Source organism: Gordionus sp. m RMFG-2023, chromosome 4, assembly GCF_954871325.1.
Source record: "Gordionus sp. m RMFG-2023 chromosome 4, tfGorSpeb1-WG-v2, whole genome shotgun sequence".
NCBI lineage: Eukaryota > Metazoa > Nematomorpha > Gordioida > Chordodea > Parachordodidae > Gordionus > Gordionus sp. m RMFG-2023.
The window spans coordinates 32,690,237-32,712,386 of NC_088778.1; the positions used below are offsets into that span (position 1 = coordinate 32,690,237).

Consider the following 22,150-nt stretch of genomic DNA (forward strand, 5'->3'; position numbering starts at 1 on the left):
AGATATAAAAAAAAATATAAACATTAATAATATATTTTGTTAAAAATTATGAAATTAAAATTATATTCTTAAATTATATAATTTGGAAATTATAATTTTTATCATTTTTAATATTACAGAATTAGTTGTTTTATAATATAAAATCAAATAAAATCATTTCCCTTCTGGAAATAGTTGTACTGTTGATATTGGCTTTTAACCAGTAAGAAACAAATAAATATTATATTCTTTTTGTGTTTTTGGTGCTTTTGTTTGTTGTGTGTCTCGTGTTTCTTTTTATAATACCTCGTTGACAATTCATTCATTTAAATGCACAACTATACAAGAATATAATTTACATTCAAATTTTATAACCTAATTTCATAAAAAATTTGAATTATATTTTTATTTTAGAGAATTTTACAGGGATTAAAATGGAATGTCACGAACTAATTTATATTCGACGGCACTTCAAAATGCATTATAACGAACAAATCACCATTGCCTGTCTAGATAAATATTATATGCCAATCATATTATTTTTGGGCAAATAATATTAATCATATGATATGATATGAGTAAACATTCTCATTTATACAAAAAAAAAATTGGCGATGTTGAAGTAAAATATTTATATTTATTTATGATCTTCTAAATATATATTTTATTTTAAAATTTTAAGGATTTGAGAAGAAGGAGAAGTGAAATTAGTATAGAATTGAGAAAATCTAAGAAAGAAGAGATTTTTCAGAAGCGAAGGAATATTGAAAGCTTTAAAGATGACAATGACATAGATATAGATGATGAGGAAGCCAGTTCAACTCAAACTCAAACAGAGAAGATTAGAAAATATGTAGAAATGGCTTACGATAATGATTCTATAAATTCTTTTAAAGGAATTCAAAAAATTAGGTTGATTATAATATATATTTTTATTTTTAAATTAATTAAAACATTTTGTAGATTTATTTGTGTTCATTAAAAAAATATATTTAAAGAATTTATAATCAATTTTGATACTTTTATGAAAATTTATATTGTTTTCCTTGATAAAAAATTATTGCTAGCCAGACAAGACAACTTGTGGAAAATATATTTTATGAGCCAAGTGGGGTAAAAATTATTACAGACCAAAATACCCCAATAGAAAACTTTCACTTGTTGGTTCAGGCCAGCTTGTTTTGCCTAACTTCATTTCATATATTTTCAAAAATAATTTGAATGAACTTATTTGGCACATTATATTAATATTATTTCTGATATTTGTTATTCTTATTTATTTATAAATCTATATATTAAATTCTTGATAGGTTATTTAATGTTAAGATTTAAAGATATTCTATATGTTATGTAATCCACATTTCTTTTTGAAAGTTTATAAATAAATTAATTTGCTTTTTTCAAAAATATTATAAGGCCATATTAAGTCTTAATGCTTTATTAAAAAATTATGTTACATAAATATAATTATAAATATGCTTAAAAATAAAAATAGAAAACTTTTGGCATCAAGTCACAAACCTCCGATAGACAAGCTTATCAACTTGAATATATTGCCAAAGCTTATAGAATGTTTGCAGAAATATGACCAGTAATTTTTTGAAAAATTTAAAATTATACATATATATCAATAAATATTATATTATTTAGGCACATATAGGAGAAAATCTGCTTATCATTGTGGTACCAGTTAATTGATTTCTACTTTATTCAAATTTGAGCTATATTTTAAAAAATAACCAATACTTCTATCTCCTGTTTATAGCAAGCTAAAATAACTTCTTAAAATACAAAATTTAACTATATTAATATTTTTATTTAGTCAATTATAGTTAAAAATGATTGAACACATTAGGATTAGTGCACAGAGATATAATATTTGATAATAAAGGAGCCTGTTAAGGCTCAGAAAAATAAAAAATAAGGAAATTAAAGCTCCACTCATATAAATTTAATAAATATAATCGTTCCAGATAAAGGAATTATTAAAGTTTAATATATGCTTAAATGCTTTCTATTTTAAGTTTAAATTGATAATATTAAACACAAATTAGCATTCATATTTAGATTTGATGTATATTAATGGTGAACAATAGGAAACATATTGTGGTTGCCCATAAGTATATATTAATCATCCTTATAATGCATATTTTTTTAAAATTAACATTACAATTACCCTTGAATGATCTGTTTTAATGGTAATTAATTAGTAAATTTTGGTACAAAAAATCTATTATCAGATATGAGCATTAGCAATAAGCAGAGTTTGTAAGGGCAAGAGCTGAGCTTGAATTTTCTGATTTCAGTTCCTAAATTTGGCACAGATTCTCTACTTCCGAACATCTGTTAAAGCAATCAAAAATTTTTTAAACAATATAATTTGTATTACATACATTTATGGTGCACACAAATTGAGCGTTTCAAACGCTGAGTTGCAAGCGCAAATAATGCATTTCAAATGGCCTCATGCAAATTGGTAAAATTACCGTTTGGCGTTAGCAACCATTTAAAAAATCGGAAATAGTTTTGCTTTCTCATTACTTTTTTTTTATTCTTCGCTTTGTAATATTATATAAAAATGTCATATAATATTTTGAAATTAAAGAAATAAGAACGCAGACGATAATATAATTTTCAATGACAAATTATTTTTTTTTAGAACTTATTTAAGATTTTGAATCGACTAAACTGCTCTACGTTTTTTTTAATTAAAAATTTACGGCAAAACGTAAACGCTCAATTTGTGTGCACCATTATGTTAGTAGAATTCTGAAAAATTTTATAAAAAATTAGCTGCTGATATCCGGTTTTAAACTCTGGCCATAAGTAAAATTAATTTTATGCACCCTCATTCCATATTGATATATCTAGAGATGAAAAAAAGACGCCAAATCCAGTTGCTACTACATACAATCAATATGGCGATAAATATATTACATGCCAATATTTTGTCGCGAATTTCATTGCCACACTGATTTTTATAATTTACTCATTTTTGTTTAAATTGCGCTTATTTTATATAAAAAAAAGTGGCTTAAATTTTTTTAAAGATAATATTTCATTAAAAATGATTTTTTTTTTATAAAAAAAAAACTAATATCTCTCTAGGCAGTTTTTTTTCCTGTTTTTTTCTCTCATTTTTTGTTTTTTTACCTCCCTAGATATTATCTGTTTGTATTTGGCCAATTATAATAATATTGGCATATATTGAAAACAATAGATACATTTACGATATCTGTTTGTTGTTTGGCTAATTATAATAATATTGGCATATATTGAAAACAATAGATACATTTACGATGTCTGTTTGTTGTTTGGCTAATTATAAAAATATTGGCATATCATATTGAAAACAATAGATACATTTACGAATATATTGGATCTCTTTTTCCACTATCAATAAAAATTTAGGCCCGAAACACAGTTCGAAGCGTGCTGGGCACTCACAAACATAGCCTCTGGTACGAGCGAACAAACCAAGGCTCTCATAAATTCTGGTGAGTGACATAATTTATATTTCCATTTCCTTTATTTTGCTTAAAAAATTTTTTATTTTAAGCGAAAGATATTTTGCGGGTCTCAAAAGTTCTGAATAAAAAAAAATTCCGGAAACCCGAAAACTAGCGAACCCGGACCGGTTATTTAAAAAAAATAAAGTGGCCAGGATTCCCTGAAAAATATTAAATTTAAAAAACATTCGTCTGTTTACCTATTTGAAAAAAAATCCCACGCATTCGTTTATTTAGTAATTTTTTTTTCTACTCCATCTTTGATACCGGTTTACGAAATATGACGAACATAAAAATTATGAATAATTCTTGTCAAAGGGCGCCATCTGGCAAGGTCTTTGAAATCAATTTTTGAAAACTGTCACTCACTTCACTATTATTGTAAATGAAGTATATCGTAACCAAAATTAAAGAAACAGAATATTTAAACTGTCTGAGTATTCATTCATTAAAAATTAATTTCCAATTTAATGTTTAAATTGTTTATTACGGGGAAACCAAAATGGCGTGACACCAGCTGATTTCCACTGAATATAAATATATGAATCGTCAGTTTTACATATTATTATTTTTTATATGTAATTGATCACGATGCGCTCTAGACTCCTCTAAGCCAATGATGCTGAACCCCCCCTCTCCAACCATATTACGATAGACAAATGATAAACTATATACGAGCTGTGTGTTGATTATTAAGAGGTACCCCCCCCCTCTCACCCGCGAGATCTTAACGACGCCATTGACTCGTAACCAAAAGAAAGGAATAAAAAAAAAGAGAAGAAAGAAAAGAAAAGAAAAGAAAAGAAAAGAGAGGAAATAGATAGTTAAATAAATGAAAACACTTCATTAGCATAATACTTTAAATTTTGAAAATTGATACCTGACTTAACATCGGACGTTATCATAATTCAAAAAATCGATTTATTTACTCTTTAAAAAACCATAAAGTTAAGAAGAACCGTCTTAACAATGTTGAAATCAATGACGTATATAATATCTAGACTGACGATTCATTCATTAAAATGCATTTTTTAAGCGTCGTTAAACGCAAATCAGCTGGACCCGCCATTTTGGTAACACATGTAGTAATTATTCTCATGTTAAAAACTACTATTAAACTGATAACTTGCTTCCTTATTATCTCGACGATCCCGTAATTCTTCAATAAAGTTTGCATTCAGATATAGGAATAAATTAGGCTCTCGTTTTAAAATTTTAATAATGATTAGTGTAACCAAGATGGCGTCTCCAGCTGATTTGCATTGATGTAACACTTTTAATGAACGAATCGTCAGTCTAGTTATTATTATATATGTCATTAATTGAAATATACTTGAAAAAGTTGCAGTTTTTTTTTGTGGCATAAAAAAATGAAACGAAACCTTAAAATTTAAGCGCAATAATATATATATATAATTGAAAATATTGCGTTTTTAGGTGCCTTACATTGGCTAGTTAACCTGCTGTCTTCCCCACATATCAAGGTATGCGAACAGGCCACGTGGGCTTTGGGCAACATTATAGGTTCGTAAATTTTTATCATATATGATTTACAATTACATCTATTTACGCGTATCTTCTTGTTAGGATCAGAAACCTACATGGGCGGCGCCCGTGACCGATAGGCTCACCGGATATGGCCCTATTATTATATTTTCTAGCAGATCGGACCTGGATATAGGAATTTTTTTGACTGTTGGCATGGACCGGGCGAGATCTAGAAATTAAGATTCGTGAATGTCTCTGATTGGGTCATGGAATTGAGATTGGCATTCGATCTAAATTTTAAATTATTTATCGGGGGCTCCTTTTTGTCATAAACAAATTTTTTTTTAAAAAATTTATTTATATGAAAAATATGTTTAAAAATTGATATACAAATTTAGACAAAATTGTTTTGAAATTCACTTGTCGATTCCTCTATACATGCCGAAATAAATTTTTCGGTTAGATCAGAATTTTAAAGTTTGCCTTCAGTAAATGACTGGCTAACCTTGCATTCACAGTTGGCGCGTTGGTATTCTTCCCCACGCGATTTTTTTATACGCCTCGAATTCGCACTAACCAAGAATGCGAGATAATATAGCGGTATCGAAGAAAGACTAGAAAATATTTATGGACCAGTTTAAGGTCAGGCCTTATGGCCCCATACCCATTTGTAAATATTACTGTTATATTTATTCGCGTTTATTTACAACCGAATAATCAATAAGGTGACGGTCCGGGACCTAGAGATTCCGTCCTCTCTTCCGGTTTGCTCCCACCCTTCCTAACACTCTTAGACCGGGCCTTAATCGCGCTGGCGGACCAAGGAACCTCATGCCCAACAACCGAGCCCAGCAAAGGGGACGATTACAAGGAAAACGATAAAAGTAAAAAATAGAGATATCGTTAAAAAATATTTTTCCCGGGAACTTTATTTGAGGTAGAAAGAAAGTAAATAAAGAAAGAAGGAAATTTATTTCTATTTTCTTACACACATTTTAAAAAAAACAGCTGTTGTGTAAACTTAAAAAAAATAAAACTCACAGATAAGAATAAGGAACTCTCGTTGGTCCGAAACCTAGCCTGGGTTATAACCAACCTTTGTAGAAATAAAAACTCGCCCGTGGGTACCGACGCTATAGCCTTGCTCTTAATCGCGATAGTCAAGATATTGCAAGTCTGCAATGACTCGCAGGTAATTCCGATAATGAATTTTTTTTTCCTTCTCTTTCCTTGTGGACCATAAAATTTCAAATATTATTTCGTTTTTAAAATGGAGGTAGGAAAAAAAAAAGAGTTATGTTAAGAGAACAACATGCTTCTTCTTTCTATCCACGACTTCTTGAAGTCTTTAGTTTGCAAATGATATGGTATAAATGCAGAAATGTTAGGGTTATGAGTGTTTCATTCCCACCTAAGATTTTTGATAAAATTTGTATATGCAAATTAAAGTTCATTTAACTTAGACACTAACGCAATGGTAGCCCCCTTGTCCTCAGAGACCTTCATGGGCCTTAATTTTTTGACCAAGCCCTGCCCAGACCCGCGTAAAAAATTTCTCAAGCCCAGGCCCGTCCCATATTTAATATCAAAAAAAAAATTTCCAAGCCCATAACAAGTTTCAAAAAAATTTCTCAAGCTCGGCATAAAATCCATTTCCCAAAAATTTAATGTATTATATTTAATAAAAAATAATAATAAACAATATTTAAGTGTATTTAGGCCATCATTTTGTCTTACAATACTGAAATTTCTTATTATTATTATAAGAAAGAAAGAAAGAAAAAAAATGGCCATACTTCTTTAAATTGACAACTGTTTTATAAACAATCTAAGTTTAAATTTAATAATTTTAGGGCCCCCAACCTCGTTAAAATAAATTTAAAAAACTCGGTCCCGCTAGAAAATATGATACTCGGCCCATGGGTCTGCGGGCCAGACCGCCCGACCCATGAAGGTATGCTAGTCCCTACCCTTTATTCTCTTATTAGAATAAAATCAACTTCTATTTGACATGGAATGGTACAGGCATAAATATGATATCGATAAATCTCTCCTTACCCTAAAAATGAATACGATAAAATTAAATTATTTTATATAAAGATTTTAATTGATTCTCTATGGGCCATATGCTATGTCACGGACATCGGTAACGACCATATTCAGGTAGATTATTTTCGTATAAAATCATTACATTCATTATATTTCATTTATTTATTACGTTTCATTTATTCATTAATATCCATTTCTCTCGAATTTATTTATCCCAATTTTTTATTATTTTATTACGCTGCATTCAATATTATATTCCATTCATTCTTTTCATTACCATTTTTATTTTATATTTACCCCTTTTTGCATATACCATTTTTACGATAATTATTTGATAAATAACTCAGGGACCCGGATTGAACCGTAACGAACCGCTCAACCATTATAAACCGTTATAATATCCGAACCATAACCGTAACCGAACGGATATAATAATTTTTTGAAGGAATAAAAAGAACCTTTATAAAAAAAGTTAAACCGGTTCAAACCGGTTTAGTTTTTATATTTTAGAAAATGGAAATAATTTGAATATCCAGAATTATATACACTTGCTCTTATAGTACTGATGGTTCCCGCAAACAAAAGTTTCTGTAGAAAGGGCCTTTTTGGGGCTAAAATTTGCGTTATCCTCTCACAAAACATATATGAATACATTTATATTTAGAAAATATATTACTTATGCGTCCAAACAATATATTTAAAGATGTATTATTTTGAATCTTATATATTTTTTTTTATATATATAATTCGTTGATGCATATAATAAAAATAAATTAGACGATGGTGTTGCTTCAATAAAAAAAAATTTTTTTTTAAACCGTAATGAACAATTATAAGCCTTTACAATTAGCTGAACCGAACTGAACCTTTATAAAATTTCTTCTTAAGAACCGTATTCAAAACGTAACCATTATAATTTTTTACACACTTTGCCGTAACCAACCCGAACCGTTATAAATAACGGTTCGGGTCCCTGAAATAACTAACTAACTAATAATAATAATAATAATAATAATAATAATAATAATCCTTTTATTTCGTATCATATAGTTCGTTATAGATATCGGTCTCATCGATGGTGTTGCTTCAATAAAAAAAAAATTTTTTTTTAAACCGTAATGAACCATTACAAACCTTTACAATTAGCTGAACCGAACTGAACCTTTATAAAATTTCTTCTTAAGAACCGTATTCAAAACGTAACCATTATAATTTTTTACATACTTTGCCGTAACCAAACTGAACCGTTATAAATAACGGTTCGGGTCCCTGAAATAACTAACTAATAATAATAATAATAATAATAATAATCCTTTTATTTCGTATCATATAGTTCGTTATAGATATCGGTCTCATAAACATCATCGTGCCGTTTCTAAGCCACGTGAACTATAAAGTCAAGGTAATATTCCACTCCCCCCCCCCCTTATTGACATTTTGACACAGCCGCCATAATGCCCTTCGTTCAAATCTGAATTTTTTTTTTTTAAAATGGTTTACTCAAAAACAAAAGATATTATAAGTATAATTTAAAAATGAAATGCCGAATAAATTAAAACTAATAAATTTAAGGATAAATATTTGTTCTATTCAATTACTTTAATTTATAATTTTTATTAAACTTTAAAATGTATATACGTACAACAAAATAAAAACGAGAGAAAAAAATAATATAACATTTCTTCTTCTTTTATATAAACACAAAAAATTAGAAATATATATTATATAACATAACCTTCTCGGAATATAAACATTAACATTTTTATCAATATTCAAAAACACTCTTTTCTTTTCTTTTCTTTAATTTTTTTTTCTTTTGCTTTATTCAAATCTACTACACCCCCTCTCCTTAGATCTCTTCCCCTAAGGCAAAAGTCTCGATTCCTTCTCTACTCCTCTATGCGTCTCTTCCGGCATTGTTAATGCTTCGTTATTGATAGTCACGATTTGATTATTACGATACCGCATCAAGTGATCGCCTCCACATAGTCAACACTGTCAGGTTCTTGGGTCTATTGTAAGGATGATTTCTGTTTTCTAATTTCGGCTCTTGCAACTGGATGTTCTCTTACTTCATTAATCATTTCCCCATACACTCTGGCAGCTTCTTCTCTCGCCAGTTCTTAACCAATTCCATAATATTATCTATCCGTCTATCATCCTGATTTCTATTATTAGGATATGATTTCCTACTCTAATATAATGTGTGGACATCTACAAATAAAATTACTATGCATCAAATATTCTTCTATTCCACAACTTATGTTCTATGACCAAATTTTGCTTCTTCCAACAATTTTTATTCCATCTTCTTTTTAGCCATAAATTTTGTTTACTTCCCAAAATTTTCTTTTTCTACATAAAATTTTGGTTTTCAATCCCAAAATTTTCTTTTTCTACAACAAATTTTGCTTCCTTCCCAAAATTTTCCTTTATATTATAACTTCTATTCTCTGCCGTATTTGCTTTATATGTCTATGCCCTAATACCTAGTTGTCCTTCAATTTCTATTTCCACTTTCTTTTTTTTACTATGTTTTTCCTTATTACACCCTTCCCCCATTTAATAGGACCATCGAACAATAATACCCATACAAAACTACCTACTGGACATTTCTCAATCTCTATTTGTTCTCTACTTTTCTCTTTTTCCGTCAAAAAATCTAATTCCGGTCTTATTTTTTCTTCCCTAAAAATATTTCCGCTGGCGGCCTTCCTTTTGCCGTCTCATCCTTACAATAGACCCAAGAACCGGACAGTGTTGGCTATGTGGAGGCGATCACTTGATGCGGTATTGTAATAATCAAATCGTGACTATCAATTAACGAAGCATTAACAATGCCGGAAGAGACGCATAGGGGAGTAGAGAATGAATCTAGACTTTTGCCTTAGGGGAAGAGATCTAAGGAGAGGGGGTGTAGTAGATTTGAATAAAGCAAAAGAAAAAAAAATTAAAGAAAAGAGTGTTTTTGAATATTGATAAAAATGTTAATGTTTATATTCCGCGAAGGTTATGTTTAGTTAATATTTTTTATATAATATATATTTCAAATTTTTGAGTTTATACAAAAAGAATAAGAAATGTTATAAAATTATCATTATTTTTCTCTTGTTTTTATTTTGTAAATTGAAGTAATTGGAAAAAAAAGCAAATTTTATCCTTAAAATTATTAGTTTTAATTTATTTGGCATTTCATTTTTAAATTAAACTTATAATGAGATTCTCCCACGAAAAAACGTAGGACATGTCCCATCTTAACACATTTACGCTTTATCAAAAAAGTAAGGTTGTTTTTTTTTGCAATTATTCTTAAAAGAAATAAAATGATTTATTGTTAAGTTTTCACGTTATCTATCGGAAAAAACTAAATTTGTTAACATTTTTTGAGGTGTTTAAATCGTGAATTTTAATCAAGAATACCAGATTCGTATGTTAATAAAAAAAATACTTTAGACATGCCACTTAGTGTTTTCAATATTTTAGCCAGAAAAATATTGCCTAAGCCTCGCGATTTCGATAATATGTGTCTAGAACTTTGTTCCTTCTATTAGCAAAATCTTCAGGCTTGAGTCATATTTTCCTGGATGAAGTATTGAGTCAGCCCTTTTTTAAAAAATCAACTTAAAACGAGCCGTTTAACAACACTAACATACCACATCGGATTTAACGATTTTTAAATTTTGTTTTTTTTTAAAAAAAAATATCTAATCACGTTATCTACCGGAAGTACCAAATTTGTTAACATTTGTTGAGGTGTTTAAATCGTGAATTTTATTCAAGAATACCAGAATCGTATGTTAATATCAGAGTTGTTTAAAGATACTTTTTAAATGAATCTAGATACAGATACATCGTCTAAAAATAATATCTAGATACCGATATTTTAATCAACAATCTATCTAGATACAGACACAGATACCACATTTTTTTATCTAGATACAAGATCTAGATCCTTTAAAACAACTTCTGATTTAAAAAAACGTTAGGGGTGCCGCATAGGGTTTAACCAGTGTTGTTAAACGGCTCGTTTTCAGCCGATTTTTAAAGACGGTTAACTCGATATTTCCGCCAGAAAAAAAATATTGGCTAAGGCTCGAGATTTCGCTAATAGATGTCTAGACATCTGTACCATCTATGAGCAGAATCTTCAGGCTGGAGTAATTTATATTCTGAATAAAATATTGAGTTAGCCGTTTTTAAAAATCGGCTAAAATCGGGCCGTTTTTTAAAATCGGCTCAAATCGATACGTTTAATCAGAGTAGGTTTTAACAATTTTTTAGAATTTATTTTAAATTATCAAATTTCAAAAATTTTAAATTATCAAATTTCAAAAATTTTAAAAATATATATATAGATTAAATACTTATATAATCTTTAAAATATTAAAAAAAATAATGGAAGGAATTTAAAAAGATATATTGTCAGGCATAGAGCCGAGGATGAAGATAAATTATATCTACCTATCTTGATAGATATTCTTTGTCTAAGGTAGAAAGAAAGAAAGAAACGAAAGAGAAAGAAAGAAAGAAAGATAAGAAAGAAAGAAAAGAAAGAAAGATTTTCTTTAGAATCTCCAGTGATTAAAAATAAATAAATATATATTAAAGAGTAGCTTAAAAAGTTCACGGCCTAATTGTCTGAAATTCTCAAGTGCGGTTACTGGTATACATAGCTGGAATACATTTGCTGTCAAAAACGGATTTTTCAAATTTTAAAGATCACTCACACCCTCAATTCCCCCTAAATATGAGACATATACATTTCAATAATCGAAATTATTTTTTTTCTGAAAAAATAAAGTAAACGTAATTTTTTTTGTATTTTAAGACCTCTGCACTGAGAGCCCTGGGTAATATAGTGACCGGAACTGACACCCAAACTCAACTAGTGATAGATTCGGGAATATTGCCTTACTTTCACGATATGCTGCAACAGACAGATGACGAAAAATTGATTAAAGTGGGAAATATATATATTAATTTTTTTTTAAGACCTGCAATAATTTTTGAATTAAGGCCTCGTTTATAGTAACCCGCGAAATATTGCGGTATTCCATCAACGTGGCAGCGGAGTGGCAATGTCTTCGTGCGGCTAATGGAGGTGTGAAAGGCTCCCTGCTGTTCTGGGATAAAATATTATCACCTTTTCCCTCAACCGGGTTTAAAAGTCACCTAAAGTCTCTGATGCCAGGAAGGGACAACATCTGATTGTAAAAAAAACGCCCCAAAATTCTTATGCTATCGCTTAGCAATGAATTACGCAGCATCGCTGGAGCCACATTGTGGTTTATTGTGCCTTTGCTATAAACGAGGCCAGAGATTATGAGCAGGCGATTTTCCAGCAAAACTCCCATAATATTTAAACAATTCTTTTCCCCAGATTGTTCTATAAGTCGACCCACTTTGATGGAGGAGGTTGGGGGGGTTTCTCAGTCGTAATTGTTTTGTTAAAAATGCCATAATAGATGACAACAAGTGATGGCCCCTTTTAACCCAATTCTTTCAACAATTTGAGAGATTTTCTCCTAATTTATAACTTGAAAATGATCACATATCACCTTAGGAATCTCTTTGGTTTCTTTCCAACATCGCTGCTGGTAATAAGGATCAAATTCAAACGCTGTACCAATCGGGACTTATGCCAGCTATCATCCAATGCTCTAAAAGGGTAAACTTCTTCTTTTTTTTAAAAAAAAAAATGGGCTCCCTTAAGTTTGTAAAAAGCTAGCTAATACGTGCCAATCAATACGATTAATTTATAATTTGTACTCTTATCCTGGATTCCTAGTGGGATCCGATCCTACACGATTTTAACAGCTGATCAATTTTTCTTTTTTTTTTAAAAAAAAATCGGTATTTACTAGATTCAATTCTTCTTTATTAATTATATCGATTTTAATAAAGATAAAAATTGTCCGGCGTTAAATCGTGATCGGACACCGTTATCGATCCATCCTTAGATTACGACGACCATAACGGAGACGATGCGTTTTGTTATAAAAAATAATAAATCTCTTATTTAAATTAACGTTGTTAAACGGCTGAACAACCGATATTATTAGTCAAAAATATTGCGCAAACCTGGAGATTTTGCTCATAGATATAGTAGGAATGACTGTATTCGTCTATCAACGAAATTTGGAAGTTTGCTTAATTTTTTTTGGGCTTAAATATTGGATTGGCCGTTTATAAAATTCGAGGCGTTTAACATCACTACTCCGTTATAATGAATGCGCATACGACCCATGACTTTTACAATGACATATAGTATAATGATACTTAGACTGACGATTACATTCATCAAAAGTGTACATCAACGAAAACAGCTGGAGACGCCATTTTGGTTACCCGTATCATTATTTTTAAAAAAAAAATTTTAAAACGAGAGGCCAATTTATTCCTATCTCCTGACGCAAACTATTAATTAAAGGATTGCCTGATCGTCGAGATGACAATGAAACAAATTATCAATTTAAATAGTAGTTTTTAACACGAGAATAATTTACTTATAAGGGTTACCAAAATGGCGGGTCCAGCTGATTCGCATTCAAACGTTCGCACGCGCTATTATGAATGCATCGTCAGTCTAGGTATTATTATATGTCATTAAAATCCACCTTCTTTTTAAAATGAATTAGGGGGGGGGGGAGAATTAAAATCTATAATTATTGATTTCTAGGAAATATCGAAAAACGTCCATAAATGTCAATTACAAATCGACAGATTCGACATATATATATATGTTTGTGTTTATCAATATGTCGCCTGAGGGATTAAATTGTTCTATATCCGATTATTTGATAAATCAATTTTTTTTTTATATAATTATACTATTGTATTTACTACGCACAAAAAAAAATTTGGGATATATATAATTGTTGCAATCTGTACTTATTTGATTATTTATTGTATATTAATCCTTCAACCAATGAATACAATATCGTGATATTATAGAATAGAATACCCAATATGACAATATTACAATTATAAACGAAAACGAATGTATGAAAACTTATATTTTTTTCCCCAATTTTATATAGTAAAGATATAATAATAATAATAATGCTTGATTGACAGCTCTCAACACTCCAATCTTCAATCGCAACGAAAATAAGTTAGATTACAGCTAGTGCTGCTAATCGGCTTAATTTGAGCCGATTTTTGAAAACGGCTAACTCGATATTTTTTTTCCCAGAAAATTATTATAACGCCTAAAGACTTTGCTCTTAGATGGCACATAGGATTAAACATCTGTTGGCAAAATCTCGACTTCCTGGTCGTAATGTTGAGTTAGCCGTTTTTAAAAATCTGCTTAAATCGAGCCTTTCAACAACAGGTGTTAGATATTTAAATTGCTCTCCCTTATAATTACAAAAAAAAAAGTGGAGATAGGATAATCTTATTCTCGGGCGTTGAATATACAAAATTATTATTTATAAAAGAAAAGGCGGGCTATAAAAAAGAATTTCATTCGTTTTCGAATATTCAATTATTCGTTTTCGAATATTCAATTATTCGTTTTCGAATATTCAATTATTCGTTTTCGAATATTTTGTCTTGCGAAAGAAAATCGCGCGAACCTTTTCTTTTCAAAGTTCTTGTGTTGGGAAAAAAAGTCGACAATTTTTTTTTATTTTTTTTTGTAGCAATAATTTTTTATGTTTATTTATTTTTAAAAAATATTATTTATTATTTAAATATTTATTAAATTTTGCGAATTTATGTTCCGGTCAACTTAAGCCGCAATTCTACATTCAAAAAGAATCGATTTGGACAGTGGCTAATTTTATATTAGGCGGCACTCCCGAACAAGTACAATATTCTTTTTTTTACACAATAATATTTGCTAGTGTTTGGTTAAATGTAGTGTTGTTAAACGGCTCGTTTTGAGCCGATTTATAAAAACGGCTAACTCAATATTTTAACCGAGAAAATATTTGCTAAGCCTCGAGATTTCGAGAGTATATGTCTAGACCTTTGTTCCTTCTATGAACAAAATCTTCAGGCTTGCATAATGATTATTCTGGATGAAATATTGATTTAGCAAGTCTGAAGATTTTGTTCATAGAAGGAACAAAGGTCTAGACATATACTCTCGAAATCTCGAGGCTTAGCAAATATTTTCCCGGTTAAAATTTTGAGTTAGCCGTTTTTAAATCGGCTCAAAACGAGCCGTTTAACGACACTAGTTAAATGACCTGACTTGTGGCTAAGTCAAGCTTTTAGCCTAAAAGGTAAAATAGAATCGAGCACTCTTAGTCGAGAGGTCTCAACTTGGAGATATGATTGGAATTTTTTTTGGCTAAAAACATGATTACGCTGTTTTAGAGTTGATTAAAGTTGGGTAGTTTTAAAACAACACCTCGTATTTGCTTAATTATTCGAATACGAATAGCGAATAATTAATTATTCGGATAAAATGATTATAATAATATTTTAAAAAAATCGTATTTTGTAGCTCCCAAATTTTATAAATTTTTATGTTGAATTCTATTTTCACTTGGCTTTTGTAAAAATGGAGTGTTTTGAAAGAAAAATTTTTTTTAGAGAATGTTTTGATATCAACTTTTAAAAGATTTTTTTTATACAATGCAAAATTGCAAAAAAAAATTTAATTTTTATAAGATTTTGGCATTTTTAAGGTAAAATTTGCACGAAAATTGTTCTTCTTCAAAGAAAGGGGATTTTTTTTTTTTCAAATTGTGTTGTAAAGATTTGTGCAGGCCAGCTGACTTGCGTAAGAGACCTATGTTTTTGGGTAAGGCTGAACTCGCTGAGATGATTTAACGGCTGATGGTAATTTATAAAATTAAACTAGATCAGCTGTTAAATCACGTCTTACTTACAGGGGCGCGATCCGAGCAGAGATGAGCGCCATTTCGGCATCCATTTGTTTATTTATTTTCATTTATTATACATTTTTTTTTTTTATCAGAATTATAATATTAAATGAAAATTTTTTTTTTTTTAAAAAAAAACATTGAATTGGTTTTTCGGTTTTCTCGTGGCATCATTAAGTTAGGTCCCTACTTTACCCGTCATCGTCAGTTTAGCGGACACTTTTGCCACAGCGGAAGAGCCGACTCTGGCCGGGAAAGGAGTTGATGATGATTTTTTTTTCTCGCCCTCATGGCTGCAATCGTGTTTGTCACACTATCTATAAAGAATTAAAGGAATCCCCTCAGCCCCCCCCCCCGATAAAGTTACCAATAACTTTTCATGTATATCATGGCTTTACTTTCAAGCGCTGCACCAAAAAAAAGACACACTTTTTTGAACCATAAGCTGATAGATAGGTAGAGAAAAAATCTACCTAATTCCTCTTATAGGCATACATATTTTTTTTTTTTTGCGAGAAGCTCACAGTTGCCCCCTAAATTTTACCCGCGTATATATAATCTTATTTTTTATTTTTTGTTACGAGTCGTGTACCGCCCTATAATATATTTAATTGCTATAATTTTTTTTTATCTTCGATTCTATCGACCCGATCACGAATAAATGAATAGTAAAAATAAAATAAAATATAGACGTAATACCCTATAATGCCCCAAGAAAGTTAAACTTGACAGTTAGTCACTCTTAATCGCGCCGATGATTCTAACCTCCCAACCCCTACTAACCGACTAATATATCACTGTATGATCCTTGTATTCAAAATTCACGATTTATATAATATAATTACGAATAGTAAAATAATAAATATAAATATAGACGTAATACCCTATAATGGCCCAGGAAAGTTAAACTTGACAGTTAGTCACTCTTAATCGCGCCAATGATTCTAACCTCCTAACCCCTACTAACCGACTAATATATCATTGTATGATCTCAAAATTCACGATTATGAACAACTTCTTTTTTTTGTAAAAATTAAATAGGTGATATTGCTCGTTCTCCAAACTGAGGCTATCCCATCGCTATGCGATCGCCTCACCATTAAAGACCCCCAACTACTCAAAATAATATTGCAAAGTCTCAGTTGCGTTCTCAAATACGCGGCCCGCTCGTCTCAATCACTGGAATCACGCGATAACGTTACATTGAACATCCTGGTTCAGCAGATAGAACAATGTGGAGGTAATTTTTCAATTTTATTTTTCTTGTCATTTCTGTTGGGCGTATCGTGATGCATCCTAAAATATAATATTTAGCGATGAATATTTCTAGCAAATTTTCTGAGAATGGATTTATCTCGGTATATCGAACCAATTAAATATAATTTCTTAATTGTATTATAGAAAATGCATAAAAAAATAACAAAATTATGTAGCATTACATAATCATTATTAATTTTTAATTCATTGACCAATGAGAAGATGTAATGGGGAAGGTAACGTGATTACCAGTGCATATACTTATGTCAATCATTAAAAATAAATAAATCTCCAAACCCGTTATAACTAGATTCCAAGGTTTTTATAACTTGTTCTGTTTTCTCTCCTTTCAAAATTTTTTTTCATAACGTTTTCGTGGTTCAGTTTGACGCCCTAGTTTAAATATAGAGGCAACTGGTTATCATTATTTGGCTGGCGTTGGCGGAGATTAGTTTCTATACGAAATGTTAAGGTTTATAATTTGTATACAACTCCGAACATTATCAGTTCGTAAAACATTGTTAATCATTATATCTCCTTTTGTATTTTTACCATTTATTCCTCGAGGTGTGTATAGTGAACACAAGTTCCAGATTAAAGACCCTAATTTATGTTAATTGTTTGTAAAAATGATTGTTTATATATATTATATAAAGAAAACATCTGTTTAATTTAAAAGGATTGGATAAAATAGAATCCCTGCAAAGACACGAAAACGCCGAAATTTACGCCGTATCCAATTCCATCGTTGACATATATTTTTCCCATCAGGTTTTTTTATTAACTTTATTTTTATTTTTTTAAATACATTTAAAAAATGACAATAAATCAATCCAATGAAACTTCAACTATAGAAGAATTTTTAATTAAAATAAAATATATATAATTTAACGAGTGCACCTGAAGTGAGGAGAAGGATTTAAAGGTCGGGAAGTTATGGGCTAGAATAGGGTTAATTAAAGGTTTGAGATATAATAAAATTTGTTTTATATTAATAACCTTATCAGATCTATAATCAAATAAATCAGGTGGTATAAAGGCAATGCAATTTCTTTGAATCGAACCCATAATCAGAGGGGAAAAAAATTTATAACCAAAGTTTGTAACCTAAGGATTTTGCAGTTCTGAAATTTTTTTTTTCTTTCTAAAATAAGGCCTTATTTCCGAGTTCCTAGCCTATGCTAAGCATTCGTAAGGAAATTATCCACATATTTTTTAAACAATAAAACCGGTTCTTGGGAATTTATTTTCTTCTTTTAAAATACGGGGGACGGGTTTCTATAAATTTTAAAATAGGTTGTTCTGTCTCCAAATTAAATATGACCAATGAGTATGTGGGGTGGTTGAGAAAAATCGCCCCAGGGACTTTATTCCGAGAAAAATATTATGCAACGCGGAAGAAGAGATTGCTCATAACGAGCACAATGGTTTGGCATCTAGCTAAAATCTTGAGTTAGCCGTATTTAAAAATATCGGCTCTCAAATAGTTTGGCAATTTTTTATACTTGTAACATCCTCATTTCATTATTATTCCATATCAAGTTTTCATATTTTTCGAATATTTATATTCAAATCAATGTTTGAAGATTTTAATTGATTATAAATTAATATATATATAATAAAAATTTTTTTTATATAAGTGTCAAAAAATAAAACGGAAAAATGTTACCCTTACAATTAAATTATTTTTTTCTATAAGAAAAAAAATCTATTTTTTAAAAACGTTGCTATTTAAATCATAAATTTTAATCGATATTATTAAAATATTTGGTATATAAACCTGTTTTAAAATGCCTCCAAAAAAAAACCTTTATTAAATATTCTAAAACGAGAGTGGAAAAAAAAACTATGATCAAAAATTTTTTTAAAAATCTCTGGGGGGGGGGGCAGGGATCTAAACCTAAACAAATACCGGTTAGGTTCAGGTTCGGATAAAAATAACGGTTCAAGGTTCGGTTCGAACCTCTAAAAACCGGTTTGAACATTTTTGTATTCAAATCTACATTCGAATTATGTATAGGAGAGGTATAGTTTTTTTTATTTCATCATTAAAATAAAAAAAACATATATAAAACCTTCATTTTTATTAATTGCAGATTATAAAATAATAGGGATCCAAACCGAAACGAATATCGGTTCGGTTCAGGTTCGGATAAAAATAACGGTTCAGGTTCGGTTCGCAAAAAATAAAAATATTGGTTCGGTTCGAACCTCTAAAAACCGGTTTAAACACTTTTGTATTCAAACCTTCTTTAGGTTTATGTATAAGGAAATTTTTATTTTTATTTCATAATTAAAATAAAAACCTTCATTTTTGTTAATTGCACATTATAAAATAATATTTAATTTATAAATATAACAAATAAATATATCAATGAATAATTTTAATATGAACAATTACTTAAATTTTTTTTATTAAGCTGCACTTTTCAAAATTCGTCTCACTCAAATTACATCTATAAGGAAATAATATAAATTTAATTGTTGAAAAACATCTTTCCACACTAACTTGGGTAGCTGGCATTGCCAGTATGATATCACATTTGATGTGTCATTTATAATACTATATGTAAATAATTTATATATTAGATTTGATTTTTTTCTAGGCATTATAATTTATAAGCTTAAAATATTTAAAAAATGTTGTAAAATGGCAATATCAATATACTAAAGTTTATAAAAATTATGACTGACGTTTATCAATCAAATGTTATTGATAATAATATTTAAAACAATTTGAATATAATTAAAATTTTTGCAATATACTACTAGTAATAACTTACACATTATTTTATAAGCATAAAATTATGAGACTCGAACCGGTTCAGAGACATTTTAGCGGTTCGGTTCGGCTAGAAATTATTTTAGTGGTTTAGGTTCGATAAAAAATACAGGTGTTTAGCGGTTTAACTGTTCGGTTTGGATCCCTGGATGGGGGGGGGGTATATTGTAGATCTATTATCCATCAAAACCTGACACAAGGGGAGTTAAAAAAATACAATTATTTATAAGATGTGAATTAAACAATTTATATATATAAATTATTATTATAAGTCAAACGAAGAAGATACGAGTTTGTCGACCAAAGACTTCAGTTTTCAAACAGACGCCACCCCCGTCTCCGATACCACGTTTAACTTTTGATAGGAATGAGACGCGTATATCGATTACCGCGATAATTTCTTATAATTATTTTTTTGGTTACATTTGCCAGAATTCGCGCTAAATATCACATCACTCGGAGTGTAGGAATTCCGGATTCATTATTTTTTTTTTCTATTACCCATATTTTAAACACTTTTTATGAGAATTTTCTATTTCTTAGAAATGTTTATTATTATTATTATTATTATAAGAATTTGAAAGACATGTGACCCTTTTTTTGAATGGCGATAATTCAGCGGGAGGCTCCAATAACTCCCGACGTCGCGCGAAGGGACGCGCGATACAAAATCATGTTACATTTGTATTATTTATTGTATCTTCTTTTTTGTTTTTTAAAAAAAAACGGACAACTTTAATCATCGATTTAAACTACGAATAAAAATTATAAACCAGTACAGTTGATTTGAAGGCCAAAATTTTTAGAACTACAAAATACTTGTAGGTTAAATTAGCAAAATCTCCGACTTTCTAAAAAAAAATTCATTTTAATCCATCATTCCACATAGTGTTGTTAAAAGGCTCGTTTTGAGCCGATTTTTCCAAACCGCTAACTCAATATTTCACCCAGAAAAATATTACGCAAGTTTGAAGATTTTGCTAATAGAAGGAACAAAGTTCTAATAAAATTGCTAACACAGTTTTAAACCTTTCTCGGTAGGTAGAATTACAAGTGTCAATTTCTATACCTATTTTCTCATCTGTTTTTGTCACTTATTGATAATAATAAAAAAAAATTCTATAAGGAGATTTATCAAAATAATTTTTAACAATAGTTTGGCTCTCAAAAGATTTTAGGTAAGGCTTCAAAATGATGATTTATTTGATCAAATTTTACCTAAAATTTTAAAAACTTTAGAAATCATTAAAAAAAAAATCATTTTTATAAAATTATATTTATCGTTTGAGGAAGAAGGAATCAATATTTTCAATATAGGTAAATTTCATTTTTGAAGTATATTCCTATATATTATGGAATGAGACTGTGACCGCCAACTCTACCAAACTAGAAACTTATCCTCACAAGATTTATAAAATATAAAAATTAGTAAATTCGTACGAAATAAAAAGGGATTATTAGTCCTTTTATATGATTTTTTTTTATGCAAAACTTTTCATAAATTTTAAAATCGCAATTGTTGAAAAATTTTGACGCGAAAAAAAACGCATTTTGAAAATAATTTTCTAATTTTAATAATTTTAGTAGTGTCGTTAAACGGTTCGATTTGAGCCGATTTTCAAAACCGGCTAGCCTAATATTTTCGCCAAAATATTGCCTAAGACTTGAGATTTCTCTAACAGATGTCTAGACATCTGTACCATCTCTGAGCTTAATCTTCAGGCTTGGTATTATTTTTCTAGATAAAATATTGAGTTAGCCGTTTTTAAAAATCGGCTAAAACCGGGCCGTTTTTAAAAATCGGCTAAAATCGAGCCGTTTAACAAAAATTATTTTTAAAGCTTTTATTTATATATGAGAGAGAAATCAAAAATATATATATTATTAAAGGGGAAGAAAAAAAAAATTTTTTTTAATAATTGAAAAAAAGTGAGTTTTATAAAGCTTTTCAAGTGATTATAGTTAAAATAATTTAAAACCGCCAGAGACCTGCAGGCCCGCCCCAGAACTGGACGCAAAATGGTATAATCACAAATCCGGGCCGTATTTTATCGCATTATATCAGAATCGTACGGACCAATAAAAAAACGGATAGGCGAGAACCACCTATTTCTAAAAATAAAATTTTGGATCGGGTTGGAATATTAGTTGATCTGACTCTCAGGGGATAGGGCGTCAAAGAAATCCCGTGATTGGTTGAATTCGATGGCTCTTAAATTAGCTCCCTCTACATCCCAAATAAACAA

At 29.6% G+C, this 22,150-nt stretch overlaps 1 protein-coding gene across 2 annotated transcripts; it reads left to right on the forward strand.

Annotated features, from left to right (window-relative positions):
- Positions 1-455: 455 nt before the first annotated feature.
- Positions 456-20,682, forward strand: LOC135929018 (importin subunit alpha-4-like). Of its 2 annotated transcripts, XM_065465508.1 has the most exons (15): positions 458-601; positions 662-891; positions 1,475-1,570; positions 3,391-3,476; positions 4,926-5,012; positions 5,702-5,860; positions 6,020-6,168; positions 7,077-7,139; positions 8,359-8,427; positions 11,854-11,985; positions 12,589-12,693; positions 14,766-14,837; positions 16,907-17,105; positions 17,802-17,893; positions 20,177-20,682. In XM_065465508.1, exons 1-15 carry the CDS (start codon positions 554-556, stop codon positions 20,264-20,266), a joined length of 1,677 nt encoding a protein of 558 aa, XP_065321580.1. In that variant the 5' UTR covers positions 458-553; the 3' UTR covers positions 20,267-20,682. The 2 variants fall into 2 exon arrangements, with proteins under 2 accessions (XP_065321581.1, XP_065321580.1); XM_065465509.1 differs by lacking the exon at positions 4,926-5,012 and having other exon boundaries at positions 456-601.
- The last annotated feature ends 1,468 nt before the right edge of the window (positions 20,683-22,150 follow it).

Excerpts from the sequence above, each read along its gene's own strand:
- LOC135929018 (XM_065465508.1), top strand. The coding sequence starts at position 554 with ATGAGTAAACATTCTCATTTATACAAAAAAAAAATTGGCGATGTTGAA. Across the intron at positions 5,013-5,701 it reads GGCTTTGGGCAACATTATAG|GTGACGGTCCGGGACCTAGA; the intron begins GTTCGTAAATTT and ends ATAATCAATAAG. Across the intron at positions 11,986-12,588 it reads ATGACGAAAAATTGATTAAA|GAATCTCTTTGGTTTCTTTC; the intron begins GTGGGAAATATA and ends ATATCACCTTAG.